Consider the following 17,316-nt stretch of genomic DNA (forward strand, 5'->3'; position numbering starts at 1 on the left):
CGCCCACGTTAAAGAAAACACTTGAGCTGAGTAGTAAATGGCAAATGCATCATGCAGCCAGTAAGTCGTTCACACAAATAACTTGCCTGTAACAGTCCCCACTCTCCTGAAAGAGCTTCCAGCATTTCTGTCCTTTCCTCCACAATAGCTCTGCCCCTCCTTGTCTGTGCTCTGTTACACTCCCATGATCCCGTGTTGCCTTTGGTTCTTCCTCAAATGCCCCAGAACTCGGCTCCCAGGAATTCGGCTAGGCAGGAAGCTGTGAGTGCAGGACCCGTTCTAAAGACACCACAGCAGTGCCTGAGCAGTCTGCAGGCCACACTGATCGGCCTTATTCCCCTGAGCAGCATCCCAGCTTCCAGGAACCTCCACTCCTTCTGTCCAGCTCACAAGTCTGATGAAATTTGTAGAAATTTTGCACCTTTGAGAACACTGCTTTATAGTCAAGCATGAGGCCAGCAGTCAAAAACCATATCTGGTGAGGGGGCACAGGAGGTATTAACAAACAAACAAACATCCCTTAACTTTTTCCTTTTCGTCCCTTTTTTCTTTGTTTTTTATCCCTTCAAATAATCAGCTAAAATACATACTTAGCTATGCTAAAAATTCATGTATTCCCACAGTTTACTAAGTTCATCCTCCTCATACAGGCAGCTAAGTGCCTTCTGAATGGTTCAAGAGAAATAGTTAAGGTAAGACATGTTATTTAAAAATACTTATTTGCTGCCACTGATTATCTTCTTGCCACTGGATGGCAGCAACAGAACCTCACCTTTTTCTGTTATCCTCAAATTTTATTTCCATTATTCATCTTCATTACCAATTTTAAACAGAATTCTGTACATATCTTAAGCACATTAAAGACTTCAATGCTTTAAAGCCAACACTGACAACCGTATTAGTTAAGTCATTAGAACAGCTTAAAGGACAGTGAGCTTAACCAGCTCAAAACCCAAACAACTTAATTAAATTTATCTATAAAAGACTAAACAAGCCTAGCTGACTTCAGGGAAGTTGTGTTTATAAAGATCTTTATTTTGCCAATGTGTTTTGCTGCAGAGACTCTTCTTTCCTCTCTACACACACCAGCTTTTCCTCCACTGGGAGCAGCTTCTTGCATCTGATAGATGCTTCTCATCTCCAAGTCTCCATCTACAACCGAGGGCCATGTTGTTCTGAAATCGGCTCAGCTTGCACACTACCTGGGTGTATCTTTCATTAATTATGCAAATCGAGCTTCTAATTCAATCTTTGCCAATTCGGACAGTACGGGTTTTCCAAACCAAGTGAGTTCAATCTATTAAATTAATTACCATTAATCATTTTGACAAGCCCAAATAAATATTTTCATTAATAAAAAAAATTTTATATGAACAATTTAAATGACTGGCAGCATCACATGGAAGCCAGACTATAACTGATACCAGAAAGGTAAGGACTAATTAATTATAAATAATGGTCTTGATTCTTCTCTGAGAAAAATCAATTGCATATTCAGCTACTTCCATGTAATTAAAGTCTTAATTTCTTTGAACTCAAACAACACATTTTCTGTACTGCTCGGTGAGTTTTTATATCCTGGTGCACCGTAATATTTTTTATGAAGCTTGCTGCTTGAAGGAAACTGTGTTATATCCTTATACTTACACAGATGGTGTTCACAATTACAATGGACAAAACTGGGACCTGCAATGTAGCTCTACCTTGACAGAGATATTCCTAAAATTCTGTAAGGACTGCATTTTGCTGGGGTAGTTTCCTATTAGTGACTTCATACTTACTTGAACAAAGGGCATGTTTTCTCATCTGCAGGTGCAATTTTAGGGAGTACGTTACATTTGCTTTTTCTTTGAATCCTTGCTTGTAATTATGCTAAAAATAATTTTCTATGAAATATTTTTAAATAAATGATAACTGTAGCACATACCTTTCAACGTCAAAAGGAAAGCAGAACTTTGGGACGCTGTTCAGCACTTCCTGAAAATACAAGCAAAAGAAATGAAGTTAGAGTTTTTTGAAAAGGCTTTTGAAAGGCTTGCTTTTTAAAAAAATGGCCAAAAATACTCGTAACAAATAATAAGTTCAAGGAATATATGATTGCAAAAAAATACAGCACACGTTCCTGGACTGAAATAATTGATTATTAAAAAAGAATTAAGTTTGTGCTTTGGCAGATTGCAAAGACAATGCCATAGAAACCCCAGGAGGGAAAGGCCTGGCCTGAAGGGTATTAACACCCTTCACATCCCCGCTGGGATTCCCTTCAACAAGGCCATATGGATTTTACAAGAAGCACCACACCATATGGGTAAGCCACGTCTGCTGCTACTTGTACCACAGACTAGCCACAGGGACTTCTGACAGATCCTGGCTCAAAAATACAAATGTTGTTTCAATTAAAATGCAGGCAGAGAAAAGGGAATGAAGTTGGCAGCAGAATGAATTACAGAGAGGTATAACGACTCTATACATGTTCCATAGTCAAATGCTGAAAATGATGGAAATCATCTACTGGTCCAAAGCAGAAATTTATATCATTAACCCTTTGGGTTTCACAAGCAAGCCTTGCTATTAATAAAGAAAAGTGGGGGGGGGGGGGGGAGGCGGTGTGCAAAATCCACCAGATCTACATTCATACCAAAGTATGAAAGGATAATGTGACTCTTCCATGCAGAATTTTATTTAAGAAGCTGTTTAGTGGCAAATAAAATGTGTTAATTAAAATATAAAAATGCTCTCAAACTAGTCAACGTTTTTCTTTAAAAAAAATTAAGAAGTGAATTACCAGATCATTTAGCAGCAAATATTAAACAATGACTTTACAAGATCCTAGAAAATAGATTTTATTTCCTTGCTCCCAACTGGAAAAACAAACCCCCTGTGAAATGCTTCAGCAAGAAGAGACAGTTGACATCAGTGCAGTTGGTCAAAGCTGCAGAATTCCCTTTTTGTAGCAGCCTAACAGGCCTGTACTTCTGTATACACAAGCTGGCTCACAAGGTTTGTTTTCAGAAAAGAGCACGTTGATTACAAATTTCCAGGGCTGCACATGAGGGTTTAAGAAGTTGATGTAAGATGTTGGCACTCTCCAGCCTGAACACCCTGTTTTCTGCATGTCAGACACTCAACTCCCATTAAGGGAAATTACGTATTTAAATTCCTACACACTACAATGACTATTTCCTTCTAACATTTGCCAGGCTCAGTGGATAGCGTAAAATATAAAGAACCCATACAAGTTAATCAGCAAGAGAGGAACAGTTTAGGAAAAAGACACTGGTGACTACAACATGCATATGTTAGCTGCAACATTTTAAGGGTATGTGATGTGCATCAGTAAATCTTCATGCGATACAAAATCAGGAAGTCAATGTTTTTAGAATTTCTAAGTCATACAAGCAAGTTCAAGAAATCTTTAGAACTTTTACTTTGTTAGCACAGTGTATGAAAGCCACACATGTGTTTTGGGAAAGGTTATTAACTCCATCATGAACAACAGCAGTACATATTATACTCTTCAAAAGGAACTGCTCAAGCACCATCCTGCCTGCTCTGAGTGCCCACTGCAGAAAGGTGAGAAGAGAAATATAAACAGAGCAGGTAAGTATTTGATTTTCTGCAGTCAGGAACAAGCACACACAATGATAGTAGTAACAATAATAAACTCTTACAAAAGAGAGCAAACAGAACAGGCTAATCAAAACTTCTAACTCAGAAATTTCCTAAACATTTCCAAATAGTCTCTCCCTTGAGGCTCATAAAGCTTTTTTTTCCTGTTCCAAAGAAATAGCATTTTATTCTTTTTCTAAATCTGCACCTATTCTCACACTATAGGAAGTGATTTTTCTCCTCACTACCAAGGATTTTAATTGCTGCCTGGTGAGCTTAGCACTGACTCAGAATTGGGTATGGAAATGTATTCATTTATGTTCCCCATTGTATTCTCTCAGAATAAATTATCACGTGAGGAAAAGAAAACAAAAACAAAAAAACCAAAGGTATTAGCTCAATATTTTGACTAAACAACCTGAAAATTACGAGTGTGTTTCGCAGCGTTGCCCGGCCGAGCGACAGGCCAGGGCTCCCCCAGCGCCGCCCGGCCCTCCCCGGGCAGACACGTGCGCACAACTTCTGCGGAGCAGCCCCGCTCGCTTCCCAACTGGCAGGAGCATCCCTCGGGGGACAAGTCTTTAAACCTCCGCACTCTTTAAAATTCAGCCAGCCAGCAGGTCTATAGACTGGTGTATAAACAGTATAGACACACACACACACACAAAAAAATCCTCTCTCAGCTTATGTCAGTGACAAAGCAGCTCAGCAGTTGACTGCTTCTCCCCTGACAGCATAAGCTGGGTTTACACAGATCAATAGATGGAAGTCCTACCTAGCTTCCAGGGCTCAGTTTTCTCCCTTAATTACAGGTGCTATTCAGATTTTTAAAATGGAAGAAAACAAGATGCCCCCAAAATGCTCCTAGATGAATTTAAAATGCAAATGATATTACACAGACATTCACATACACAGTTACTATTCGTGTACAATTACAGTTGGTACTTGCAGCAACCTCTCTATTGGATAAAATTTGAACATTGTCTCCTAATGGGTCATCAATTTTCAAGGCTCCCTAACCAGCCAGGACTTCCTCCTGAGTCAACACAAACACTCTCAGAAAGAGAATAACATATTTGTTGGTTTTTACACTCACAACTTTATAAAAGTATCTATTTATTTCTGAAGGCAAAAGGTTGTACAAGTCTTCAGAAAGCAAAATATCTTGATTCACACATCCCATGCTTATTTCTTCCTCTGGTTCTCACAGTCTTAGTGCTTTCAGAAATGGTCCTTGTGTCATAAACAAGGTTTATACAGAGGGAAGATGATAATGAGGTAAAAGAAAAAAAAATTAAGACCCCCACAAATAAAGGGTTCTCTACTTGCTTTCAAACATTGACTAAACATCTACAGGTGCATACACAATTGTGTTTAATTGCTAAGTTAAAGGATAATTATCTCATTCCTTATGCAAACTCAAAGAGAAAGAAGAAAATCATAAAATTAGTATCATGTGAACTCTGGCATGTTGCTTCCCTTGAAAAAAGCTTAAACAAAGACAGAAATGGTATTTACAAAAATATTTCCCTTATGCCTATAGCACAGCAGCAGAACCCTGGACTCTCACAGGCTCATGGTGCAATGGTTTTATTAATTCACTCTCACTCGTTGCACTGTGCAACTCCAGCCTGGCCTGGTCATGCTCAGTGGCTCTACAATGAGAGGATATTACAGAAGCCTTAAAGTTAAGAATTATTTAGCATTCCTTGCTTGTTTTGATACCCACTCAGCTAATTCTGTGTATCAGCATTTTATAAAGCAATGTAATCAGTGGCAGAAATGCTTCTGAATTCATACACGCCAGCTTTCTGGGAAAAAAGGTCCTGATAACTTTGTACTCTGGAAAGAAACACGGTCAGTAGTTAACTTCCGGCACTTTCGCCTTCGGATATTCCAGATTTTCCTCTAGGTTTAAAGACAAATTATGAAGAATTCCCTGAAACTATTTAACAGAAAAATTAATACTTCATAGCAATTACTAATTGGCTTGCTAGTCATATTCACGGGGCAGTCCCACAAAAGTCCTGTGCACTTCGCACCATTTCATTTGCGGTGTGACGCCACAGGATGGGTATAACACAACTGGGTGACATGGGAGTCTCAGTGCCGTGTGGGTGGCAAAACAGAGCTGTAGATGTGTCCTCTAAGCTCCACCTGCTGCAACACTTCAATTCACAGAAGATAGAAAAGAAAATTTGTGCAATCGCAGCTCCCTAAAAATAGACCTGCTCTTTTCAGCTAACAATTTTCAGACTAAGTTGTGGATGGTGCTGCATTTTTTGACAGCTATTTCTATCTCAATACAGCTGCCACATAACACTTCGTATATCCCTGACAAACATGCAAAGAGGAAGGAGATTCTGGACCATGTCGCAGAAGTTGTCACTAATGGATTCAAGCAAGATTAAAATTCCACTAAACTTGAGCCACGTGTACATTTCTACAACCGTAGATTGTTTTGACCCACAAAACAAATTCCACTCCACTGCTGAGAACAAGTTTTGATCCTCATTTGGTTGGCTAACATGTAAACCACAACTGGCAAGGCCCTACAGCCTAATGACATTCAGAAGAATCGGGTTGCTCATAATGCTTAAGCATTGAGCCTTTTAGAATACTTGCTCTCCAAAAGGTGTTAGCATCTTTCAAAAGCTTATTCAGAGAAATATTTGTTGTCTAAAATGAATTTGGAGCTGAATACCTGCAAAGGAGGATGAGATCACTTACAGAATTTCAGTTAATTTCTCTTGTTCCTGCTTCCTGTCTCTTCTACCTGGCCACCTTTCAGTCGTGTGCCTCAGGAAAGGATGCCAGACAGGCAGCTGAAGGTTTTTGGTAGCTTAGTCTGGTGGTTTAGTGTTCTACACAGCAACAAGGGCACAGGTAAGGGCACAGACAGATGAGGCAGCAGTGATGCCTTTTCCTGGTCTTAAAATCAAGAGTCAAACACAGGTAGAAGGGGAAAAGGGATTTTACCTTGGTATTTATTTTAAGGATCTTTAGGTGCACACATCCAGTTCAAATGCGCCAAAATGCACACTGCAATGCACACCCCCAAAAGATCTGCTATAACATTATAGGTCTTACTAATTAGCATATCTATCAAAGATCCCCCAATGAGAGGCTCAAGTGAGCCCCCCTCCCCAACTTCCCCTGGATGGTTCTATCTTAGTTTACAGAATGTGTTCTGGAGAGGACCTTGGGGTCTGGGGCACGCTATCTTCTACTTACAAAGCTTCTAAAATATTTAGTCTCTTAGCTGAACAAACAAGTCCAAGAATGTAGGCAAAAGCACTAAGAATACAGAAGTTGTAAAAAAGGTATAATAGGGGTATAAAAGAAAAGGCAAAAACTCTTCATGGCATCAGCAGGACAGGAAGACTTTAGACAACAAGGTAATGGGATGAGCTTGAGATCTTAGAGAAGCAAAATCGCATCAACAAGTAACTATTGTAGTGGTGTCAGTGGAGGCCTGAAGATCAGCTGTACCTGTGACTGAACTTGCAGATGATTGCTGCAATATCACTTAGAACCAACAGGACGTTAAATACACACAAAAAGAAATGAAAAAAGCCTTAAGGACCGGAACAGTGAAGGACCAGGGTGTGGTGCACTCCAACTGCAGATACGCTACATGATGCTCTTGCCCTGTAGAACAGACTAAGACTGTCCCAGGCAGCACACTTTTTACTGCTTTTACAGCAGCTTTCAAAGGCACTTCACAAGAAGGAAAGCTAATCCTGCATGATTAATCTCACTAGCCTGCAAGACTGAGGAATAAGACTTTCTAAACAACCACAGAGCAGTTTCAAAATTCAGAGATTTCACTAAATTATAGAATGTTGGTGTCTCTATTTGCCTAATTGCTCCTGAATCTCATCATATAACCAGATAAAAATAAAGCCTATTTCAGACAGTTGTGTCCAGCACAGCATACAGGGAACCAATTAAAATAACAAGCTCAGTTACAAATAGCAGAATAAAACCAACATGAAATTCAGCACAGGCTAATTTTCCTGCTTAAAGAAAAAACCCTTCAAATTTCCTGGAATTCATAATAAAAACATAAAAATTGACAACGCTCTTCTTCCCAAAGAAAGTTCCCATTAGAATAAGTTTAGATTCAAATGTTACCATCTACCTCTACCCCTGGCAAGGCAAACAAAAATAAGATAAATATTACTTCGCCACACATCTCTAGCCTGCATGTAATATTAATATTCCATGCAACAAAAAATAGTTTTCCCTTAGTTCCCTGACTCATGTCAGGGAGACCATTATTCCCTAGGCAATATCAGAGAGCTGGGAAAAACAGGAAACATGATCTTCCATCTCCATTCTTCAGATTACTATGTGAGCAACATTTAACTCTTAAGGTGGTAGAGTATTTACTATATTTTAAAAAATTAATTACATTTTGTAGTTGAAAAAAAAAGGAAGAAAAAGGCACCAGTGTATGGCACACAACTTTCTATCACCATGCTGTAGGGAAAAAGTGGCTATTTATTAATCAATACTTTCCATGTCTCTAACACTATCTGGAAACTCAACAGAGAAGTTCTCTTAACTAAAATTACAGGAGACATCATTTTCTGAATCCAAATATGTAAGTCTCTGAAGGTCAGGTTAAAGTCCCCGAGTCATCCTACACAGATAAGGGGGCAGCAATATTTGTTTCGCTCAAGACCTCTTCAGATCTGCCCCTGCTTACAACAGCAGTTGAGATGCATCTTTGGCAGCAGGGCTGAGAACCTCCTGCACATCCTGTTCAGATGCTGTTTCACCAGTGGTGACAAAATAACCACCATAAAATAAAACACAAATTAAAATTGGTCCTTATTTATTAACCCATTAGTTTTTTCATTCCACCTTGGAATATTCTGACAGAAAGGGACAGAACTAAGCCTATTTGAAATATATTCAACTCTACCTATTCAATCTATTGCTTTAAAGTGAAGTTTGCAGTCTCAGAAGTGCCTATGAAACAGTATCAAATATATCATATCTGGTCAAAAGGCCCCTATTTGCAAGATTTCCTTCTCAATCACCAAGAAAACCTATTTATAACAGGAAAACTAACTATAAAAGAACACTACAAATAATGAATATCTGCATTTCCATGAAAAAGAAATATACTGAAAAAATCATAACATTTCAAGCACAACAAACTCTACTCCCTACGCAACTAGATACGTTTCAAATTGATTTTAACTCCAAGCATATTTTGTTCCAAATATATTCCAAATATTTTTCCCCCCTCACTAAGTACTGCATTAGTTACCTAAAAGACAAGTCCTGAAACAGAGAGTGTCTGTAAATAGCAGGATGCCATTCCTTGTCTACAAAGCTTTTCGTGAACAACTGGCCTGCCCAGTAAATACCCAGTACTGGTGTACAGACAGAGGTCAGCACCAGCTCTGCAGACTGCTCCTGCTCAGGCTGGGCAGTGAAACTCTCTTGTAACACCAGGTGATGCTCTTCCAGAATCCCAGCTTCCCACTGGTTATTTCACAAAATGACTGCACAGCATATGCCAGGAAGAAATCCTGATTTCACTGGCAATTCAGAAAGTCAGAAGTAGTCAGAAAATGAAGCACCACGTGAGTTAAAGAACAATTGGGGTGCCACGCTGAGAGAAAGCATCTGTAGCAGAGCATGATTTATGCAGATAAACAAGGTGAGGCAGTCCAAAAGCCAAACCCTTGTCTGGGCTCATCCAGGCCTAAATGTGCAGCCCTGTGGGATGGTGCTGGCTCCCATGGCTGTCAGCAGCAGGGGAAGTCAGGGAGGGAACTGCACCACCTTGTACAGGGTACTGAAACCAATGACGTGTGCGGTCTGAGTTTCTTGGTTACAAGAATCCACAGCCAAAAGAAAAGGAACTGAGAAAGGAAATCAGCTTCTAAGGAACCTGCTGGGATTATAATTCCTTAAATAAAATTATTTGTGATATCTTTATAAAGGAAACACTCACTTCTTGTTTTACACTCAGCATAGGTTACATTCTAAGCTTCACCATAATGCAGCTCAGTAAGAATTGCTTGCAGTAATAGTTTTTCAGTACTAAATTGAGATATTATCAAGTGTGTTGAAAAACGGAAGGAAGATGAAACAACTCCAGATGAAAGACCAAAGAGGGAAAGGGAAGAAGCAAACAAGCATAAATTTAAAGTGCTAACGTGCCCCTAGTGTTACCCGATGCAGACAGATGATTGTCCCAAAAAATAAAATAGAGTGGCCATACAACTGGGTCTCTTTTTCCCAAGAAGATATGCAATGTACATTCACTTTGCCTATGGCTGAGCCTGTCCAGACCTTCTGGCTCCCTGCTCAAAGCCTCTGGCAGCTTTATAGCCAGCAATTACTCTGCAACAATTGGAGGCTGGTGTTGCTGCATGTGAGCATCAGTCAGCCACCTCAGCACTCAGTCAATCAGCTTAGCATTGACCTCTGATACAGCACAAGCCAGCTTTGAACAGTTAAGACAAGAGGGAGGCAGCTTTCATCAGCAAGCCAGGCAGCACAAGCAGCTACGGCCAAGATTTTCAGCTGCTTCACTTTGATCCAGAAGAATGAAACGGCCCATGTTCAGGGAAGGCAGTCATAAACCTAACCCAAGTATTCACAACACTTACTGAAAAATTAGTAGGAGCCCTGTTCCTACAGTAGGATGTCTCCATCAATTGAAAGAGGTCTTCTCTCTTCCAAAACTCAGTTTAAAATTCAAGAAGGGGTGCCCTGAGCGTTCAGTGGCCCAGTATGTTTTCTCTAATCATAGTCATTAGTGCCTCATGAAGGAAAAAGGGCAGAGAGAAGTGTGCACTGTACCCTCAGAGACAGGTGATTTCTCATATGTGGATCTTTCATTATCAAGTGTACATTTATTAATGACTGCAGATAGAAACACACAAAAGCCAGAAACTCAACACCTCTGCTTAAGGAAGAAGCAGAGAGAGTCTACCAGCCAGGTAGCTCACAATGCCTTGAAAACTCATACAGAAGTAACGAGCACCAGAAATAGTTATATTCTGATGGATTAATGCGTTTCTCTTCCTGATTACCTGCCTGGAACTGCTTCACCTTCCTTATTCCTGGTCCAAGATCTCAAACCAAGTCGCCTGGATCCCTCCAGCTGCAGCCCACTAATCACCCTTGCATTGTTCTTGCTGCTCCTGCTCCTGATCTCAATCCCACAAAAGAAAGTCAAAAGAAAGAACAAAGTCTTGTTCTTTGCCTGGTTCCTTGATTTCATCACATGTGGATTATGCACTTTGATCCCAGACCATTTCCTAACACAAGCAATATGTAAAAGAGTACTTTATTTAACAAAATATCAGCAAATCATTTGAAGAGACACTCCAAATACCTGTAGCAGTAACAGTGAACCAATGTACCTCAAATGCTCTCCCAGTTCTCCAGAAAACATCATCAAGAAAGGCAGAAGAGCCAAGAACCAAACACAGTGTTCAGGTTACACTCAGTATTTAATAGAAAAAGAGGCTGTACTAATTAGGATATTCCTAAAAGTGCAGCAGTAAGCTTGAGACACAAAAGCAACGCTGAAAGTAAAACAGAGGCAACAAATTGAAGACTGAAATGGAAGGAGGGTATTAAGCAAGCAGATGAGAAAGTATAAGGTATCCCAGAATAAGGAATTAGGGGACATTCAACTGGAATATTCTGAGGGCAGCTGAGGTCAATCAACAATGACATCACACATGACAATTTGGCAGTCTTTCTGGAAGATGTTCCAAATGATTGTCATCACTATTTCAGCCATCAGTTAATTTTTTCTTCTTTGGTTTGGCACATCGCTGTAGGCTGGAATCTGATTTGGCTTTGAAATAAGCCAAATCAGCAACAGTTATTTTCGATAGCCTGATACAGAATATCTGAAGGACAGTCAAATATTAATTCTGTACTTATTTGAGCAAACAGAAAAAACTACTTCTACAAAACGTGGTCCCCCAATATCACAGCTGTATGATTTTTAAAAATGGCTAACATATGCATACAGTCTATTAAAATGCACATAATTTATTTGACTCAAAATGAAAACATATCTAACAAGTAATTCCATTCATCTGGCCCTTTTTCACCCAGCCTTAAGATATACAAATGTGTGCCTTTTCACCAGAACACAGCAGCTGGGAATGAAAAGAAAAGCATTCAAATGATCATTTTCACATCATATTCCATCGTCTTTTCACCAGCTTCTCCCCAGCCTTTCTTTGAGTCCCATTCTGTTACAAGAGAGCTGCTTTTTAGATCAATTCATATTTCCATAATCCACTCTGCTGTTTCTCTCTCTCCTCCCCAGGGTGGACTAACCCCTGCATCCAGAACTATGGCTTACAACTGTCATTAAGACCTGTAACAATAAGAAGATAACAAAAGAGCTGGTAGAGATGAGGTTAGCCAGTACCATATGCTGATCAAGTTCAACATTTTTAACTTAAAAGCTCTATAAAACAAAACTCCCACAATTCTGAGAACAAGCATACTTCAGGTTGCCACCTGTCCTCAAAATTTCAAGGAAATTCCAAGTTTTCAGTATTGGGCTTTTATAATTTTTAAAATTTTAAAAATAGATGTCTCAAAGATTTTTCTCTGTTGGGATGAATTAAAAGAAAAGGTTGAGAAAGCATCTTGGAATATTCACATCTTGAATGATGTAAGGGTCTCAGTGATTCTGGGTGTTCCCAGCACGTCTGCGTGGGCAGTTGTTTCACAGAATATTTATCAGGACTGAACAGATCTTTTCTGTTCACACAGTGCAGTTAGCAACTATAAATACACCTCTGAATCTTTTCCTGCTGATCATCTATCAGCTGGGATTTGCATAGACAAAAAGCATTGCTGCCTTACACATTCAGTATTTTTCAATAAAAACAGTATGTCTTCCAAACACAAAGTGTTAGAAAATCACTTTATCTTAACCAGATAAAGTCTCCTTGCAATGTACAAAATTGCCACGTTGCCATCATCTCAGCAGGGCTAATTGCTTTCCACAAAGATTCAAGTTTCTAAATATCCCTTAGCTAACTATAATACAATAACGTTTAGACAAAAACACTACTGAAAATTAGTAATCTCATTAGATTGATTCCTCCTTTCTCATACCAATGCACCCAAATATTAATCATACTTACTAATACACAAGCAACAAAATCCCCAAAATCTTTTTAAGATTTCCTGATAAAAACAATCCCACAAAGCAAGCACCTATCTAGTTAGCATAAACATTTGAAACATGCATTTAATGCCTCATCAGAATACAAGAACAAAGCATCTCATGCAGAAAGCTGGTGAGATGCATCCCCTAACAGCACGCCTGCAGCCTTGAAGGCAGTGTAAACAGCCTCGTACCTGCCGGGTTCCTGCTGCTCTCTTAAGAGAGCAGAGAGGAACACAGAATCTCACTGCTGGCTTCCACACACTAGTTTGACCCAGAGAACAGATTTAAGCCTGCTTCTTGAGAATATTAAAACAAACAAACCCAACCCCCAACTCGTGCTATTATTTACATATTTTTAAAAAGAATGTAGTATCTTTCATGGTGACCTCATTTATGTAAGTGCTGCCACGAACCATGCAATTAAATATTCCATCCTGAAAGAAACTGAGCCTTTGTCTCCAATCAGATGCTCATTTAAGCCAGGCTTAACTTTCACTAGTTAAAACATACATTGAAAGTCAAGTGTGTGACTGGTGCTTTGTTGTGGGAAGACCAACACACTGGTACTTCAGAGGATTTACCCTTTAAACAGCTGTACATGTAACTATACATCTTTATATACACAAATATTTTCACACGAACCAGGTAGATTTACATGTATACTATCAGACTTCAGTAGCTGGGTCACTACAGGATATGGAATAAGGCTCATAGCTCACAATTCAGGGGTGACTTCTGCATAATGTGATACAGTAAAACTAAAACCCAGATGTTATCTAAAATATGAGATAATAGCATAAAGAGTCTTACTGTAACTTCAGAGAAAACAGCAGAGATTCCTCACACGGGATGCCATATCCCTTACTCATTACTCATCTGCAGGGTTTGGGAAAAGCCTGACATGGGAAAGCAGATTTAGACTGCTTGTCTTAGAAAGTGAGAGAAGATAGGATGAAATCTGCAACACAACCAACAGTCTAATGCAGAGTCTCAATTCCTTCTTAACCCACATCTTCAGTTAACAACCCCGGTCATATTTATTACTGAAGTGGCTTCTGGTAAGACCATCTCCTGCCATATTAGCTGTTTGTGTCATCTTCCTGGTGAGATGTTTTTTCACCAGCAGAGAAGTTGAAGGCTGAAGATAGAAAATGTTATGTGATTAGAAGTGCAAAGAATGAGAACTATTCAATGGACACCACACACTACAGGACCTACTGCAGGTAGTAATCCCTCTGGGTCAATGAGCAGTTAGATTAAAAAGCTACTGAATTCTTACACAGCTAAAAATAACATCCAATACATCTGTAATTATTAAATTAATAAGAAATGTTAGACCTCACATGCCTCAAAGGTTAAGACAACACAGAAAGCAGCACCACCTCTTGCACAGGCACTAGCTGCTGCTGGTGCTATCAGCACCATGCTCTCCTCCTTCCTTGTGCCAACACCACTCTTCTCCCAGGAATGTTTCAACCCACTGAAGTTGGTGGGAGAGTCAGTGTTTTTATTTGCTGAACAGCCATGAACAGAGCCATAGTGGAGGCATCTGGACACGTGTGACATCAATAGGGCTTTGCTACTGCCTGCACTGCCATGAGGAGACAAGCCAGTGTCAGCAGATCACAGCTCTGCAGGGCAACAAGTGACTTCTGCAGAAATGTGTATTTTCTTCTTCAAGTCATCAAGTACTTCAGTTTGGAAGCCAAGGTGTTGTTTTCATTTGGGTTACTTTTCTGAAGCCCTTAAAAAATACTTTCTTCTTTAAAACAACTGGATTTTTTTTCCCAGATATCATAGCATTAATATTTTCTCTACAGACTTCCATTTAAAAATGGGCTTGCAAGGCCAAAATTAAGCTCTAGTTAAACCAGTCTGAATAAAAAAAATAACAATTTCAAGATTAAAAACATACACATTTTTATCATGGGAATTTTTGCATAAAGGGGATATTTGAACATACTACAAGACAGAGCCTCTAGAAATATACATTCAAAATACATTTTAAACAACAAAAAAATAGCCCATTAAATGGCTACAACTCATTCTTCATCCAAATTTGAGCTTGTGAGGATAATCACAGAAGACCTATATGTGCTCAAAACAGAAATCTTCACTTTTTTTTCTACAGAGCTAAGATTATTCACAACTTTTTCAACAAAAATGAGTCGTCAAACTCATTTTTATAGCACTAATGCCAGCAATGATGGCTCAAAGAGATTAATTCTGCTGGCGCTTGAGGTATTTTTTAATAAACATTTTCTTTGAAATGGTAGTGTGGTTCTTTGTACTGTGAATTCTAACTAGCATGAGCTCATTTTTTCATTGATAGTTTTGAGAGTTACTAAAAATTGAATTATTCTCACCTCAAAAAATAAAATAAAATGAAAAAAGAAAAAAGGGACAAAACCACTTTCTGAAGCACTCCTGGCAAAGAGAAGTATTTTTCATTTTCTGCCTTGAAGCATTATTTTTTTTCTTTCCCCATTCTGTTTTCCTCTTTTCCTTCTTATTCTGGCATCTGAGGAATTACCAGAGACAAAATAAGTGGTTTCCCTGCAGTCTTGGCAGATAAGGAAATCAACAATGAATCTTTCAAATTCTTTTCTGGTACCAAAACCACGCCTTAATATTTCTTTTACTTGACAGACTGCAACTGAGTGATTATGACAAATCCCAAGTCTTGTCTTCCTCCTGATCAACTGTAGTTTCTACATCCCATCCACAACAGATGGGATGTTTTGCAAAACAGGAATTTGGAAAGTCAATATTTAAGAAAAAAGTACACTAGAAGAATATCGACCAGCATCGAAGAAAATGGCAGGGCACAAGAAAAAGCAGGGATTAGAGATGAGTAAACACTGGGAAGTTCAGACATACTTAGAGGACAAATGTGAGAAAGAGGAAGAAAATGTCAAAATGGCTCAGACAAGTTTTCTTTGCATTATGAAAGCAACAAAAAGGTGACACGATAAACTGTAGAAAAATTCAGGAAGAGAGGAAAATATTTTGCCCACTGTTATCACATCACTGTGCAAACAGACAGCCCTTCAATTTTAGGAAAGATGATTCTTTGGGATACATCCAAAAACTAACTCACACATTTTACATTTAAAATATAAATGACTGAAGAACAGGACAGAGAATATTCTTTTTCTTTTTTTTTTCTGAGCATTCTCCCCACAAACTTTTATGGAAATTAGCCTTGATAGTTTTAGTGAGTTCTTGGCTCTTAAAGAAATTAAATCTGGTGGATACTCAGGTCTCCAATCCAAACCTACCCAGCTCAACATCCACACACACATGTGCAAAGAAGGCTTCTGCTGATTTCACTTCATGACTTGGCTCAGGGGTTTGCTTTAGAAGCTGCTATATATTCTGTTCAAATCCAGGGGTTCTAACAGGAGAATTTCCCTTGCGAGGAGAAGGATTAAAATATCCTGTTTTCCAGAGACACAAGCAATTTACTTGAAATGCCAGATTCCCTACACAGCTGAGACACAATGTGCAGGCACAGGTTTTTCGGAGCCCAAAGGCAGAGAGCTGCCTGAGGCCTCTGGTTTTTATAGATTAGGTATGTCTATTGCATCTTTGTATGATTCCCTTCCAGTCTTTAGTGGGCTTCATCTTCTAATCATTTTTCTATACCAGCTGTTCTTTGAATAACCTTCGACTTGCTGAATAAGCTCCCATTTTTCTTCATACATAATTTGTCTTTTCTTTTTTTTTTTTTTTCTTTTTTTTTTTAAGATCAAGTCTTTCTTGGGGAAAAAACAAAAAAAGAACAAAACAAACTAGAAAAAAAGAATTTAAATGACAATGAAGATGATCATTCTGCAGCCAGGATAATTACCAAAACTTGCTGAATGCCTAGCTGAGAACGTGTAACAGCACGCTTTGCTCATTTGTCACTGTTTTACAGGCTGCACGTTTCTGACTGATGCTATTCCCTAACCAGACATCCTACCTTCTATGTTTGTATATTTATTCCTTTCATCATGAATCACCTTATAGCTGTCTTTATAGAATCTTGTATTACTGATTTTAAAAAAAAAAAAAATCAGCAATTTATCAACATCTACTGTACAACAACATTTCCAGATCATCCACTGTGGTGATATTACCAATGAAAAATATGTTTGCCTCAGTATTAGTATAAAAACAAGAGGCAAAAAAGCCATTGAGACAGAGATATTTATTCTATTTAGTAGTTTTATGTATTTTCTTTTAGTAAAATAAAAATCCATGCAAGAAACTCTTGTAAAAGTTGCTGAAATAATAAAATTCAGTAATTTCATTAAGGTTTAATAGTAATAACTTTCATAAAATAGTCATGGGGCAAAAAACCCAACACACTAATTAATAGCTTGCTGTCACTACAAACAGTGAAATAATCCATCAGTCCTGTATGTATAAACTTTCCTTTGAGGATTAATTATAGATAGAACATAGGATTTTCATGCTTTCAGAATCAGTAACTTTAGATCAGTCTCTTATAAGGGTCTGAGGATTTTTTTTTTCCCCAA

The 17,316-nt window shown here is 38.7% G+C and overlaps 1 protein-coding gene across 4 annotated transcripts in view; it reads right to left on the reverse strand.

Annotated features, from left to right (window-relative positions):
• Positions 1–17,316, reverse strand: part of DENND1B (DENN domain containing 1B) — a 161,739-nt gene that overhangs the window by 103,283 nt on the left and 41,140 nt on the right. For all 4 annotated transcript variants that reach the window (XM_048312185.1, XM_048312184.1, XM_048312182.1 and 1 more), the window contains exon 4: positions 1,928–1,977. In XM_048312185.1, coding sequence (XP_048168142.1) covers positions 1,928–1,977 — 50 coding nt within the window. The remainder of the gene's footprint in view (positions 1–1,927; positions 1,978–17,316) is intronic.

This window comes from Corvus hawaiiensis, chromosome 9 (genome assembly GCF_020740725.1).
Source record: "Corvus hawaiiensis isolate bCorHaw1 chromosome 9, bCorHaw1.pri.cur, whole genome shotgun sequence".
Lineage (NCBI taxonomy): Eukaryota > Metazoa > Chordata > Aves > Passeriformes > Corvidae > Corvus > Corvus hawaiiensis.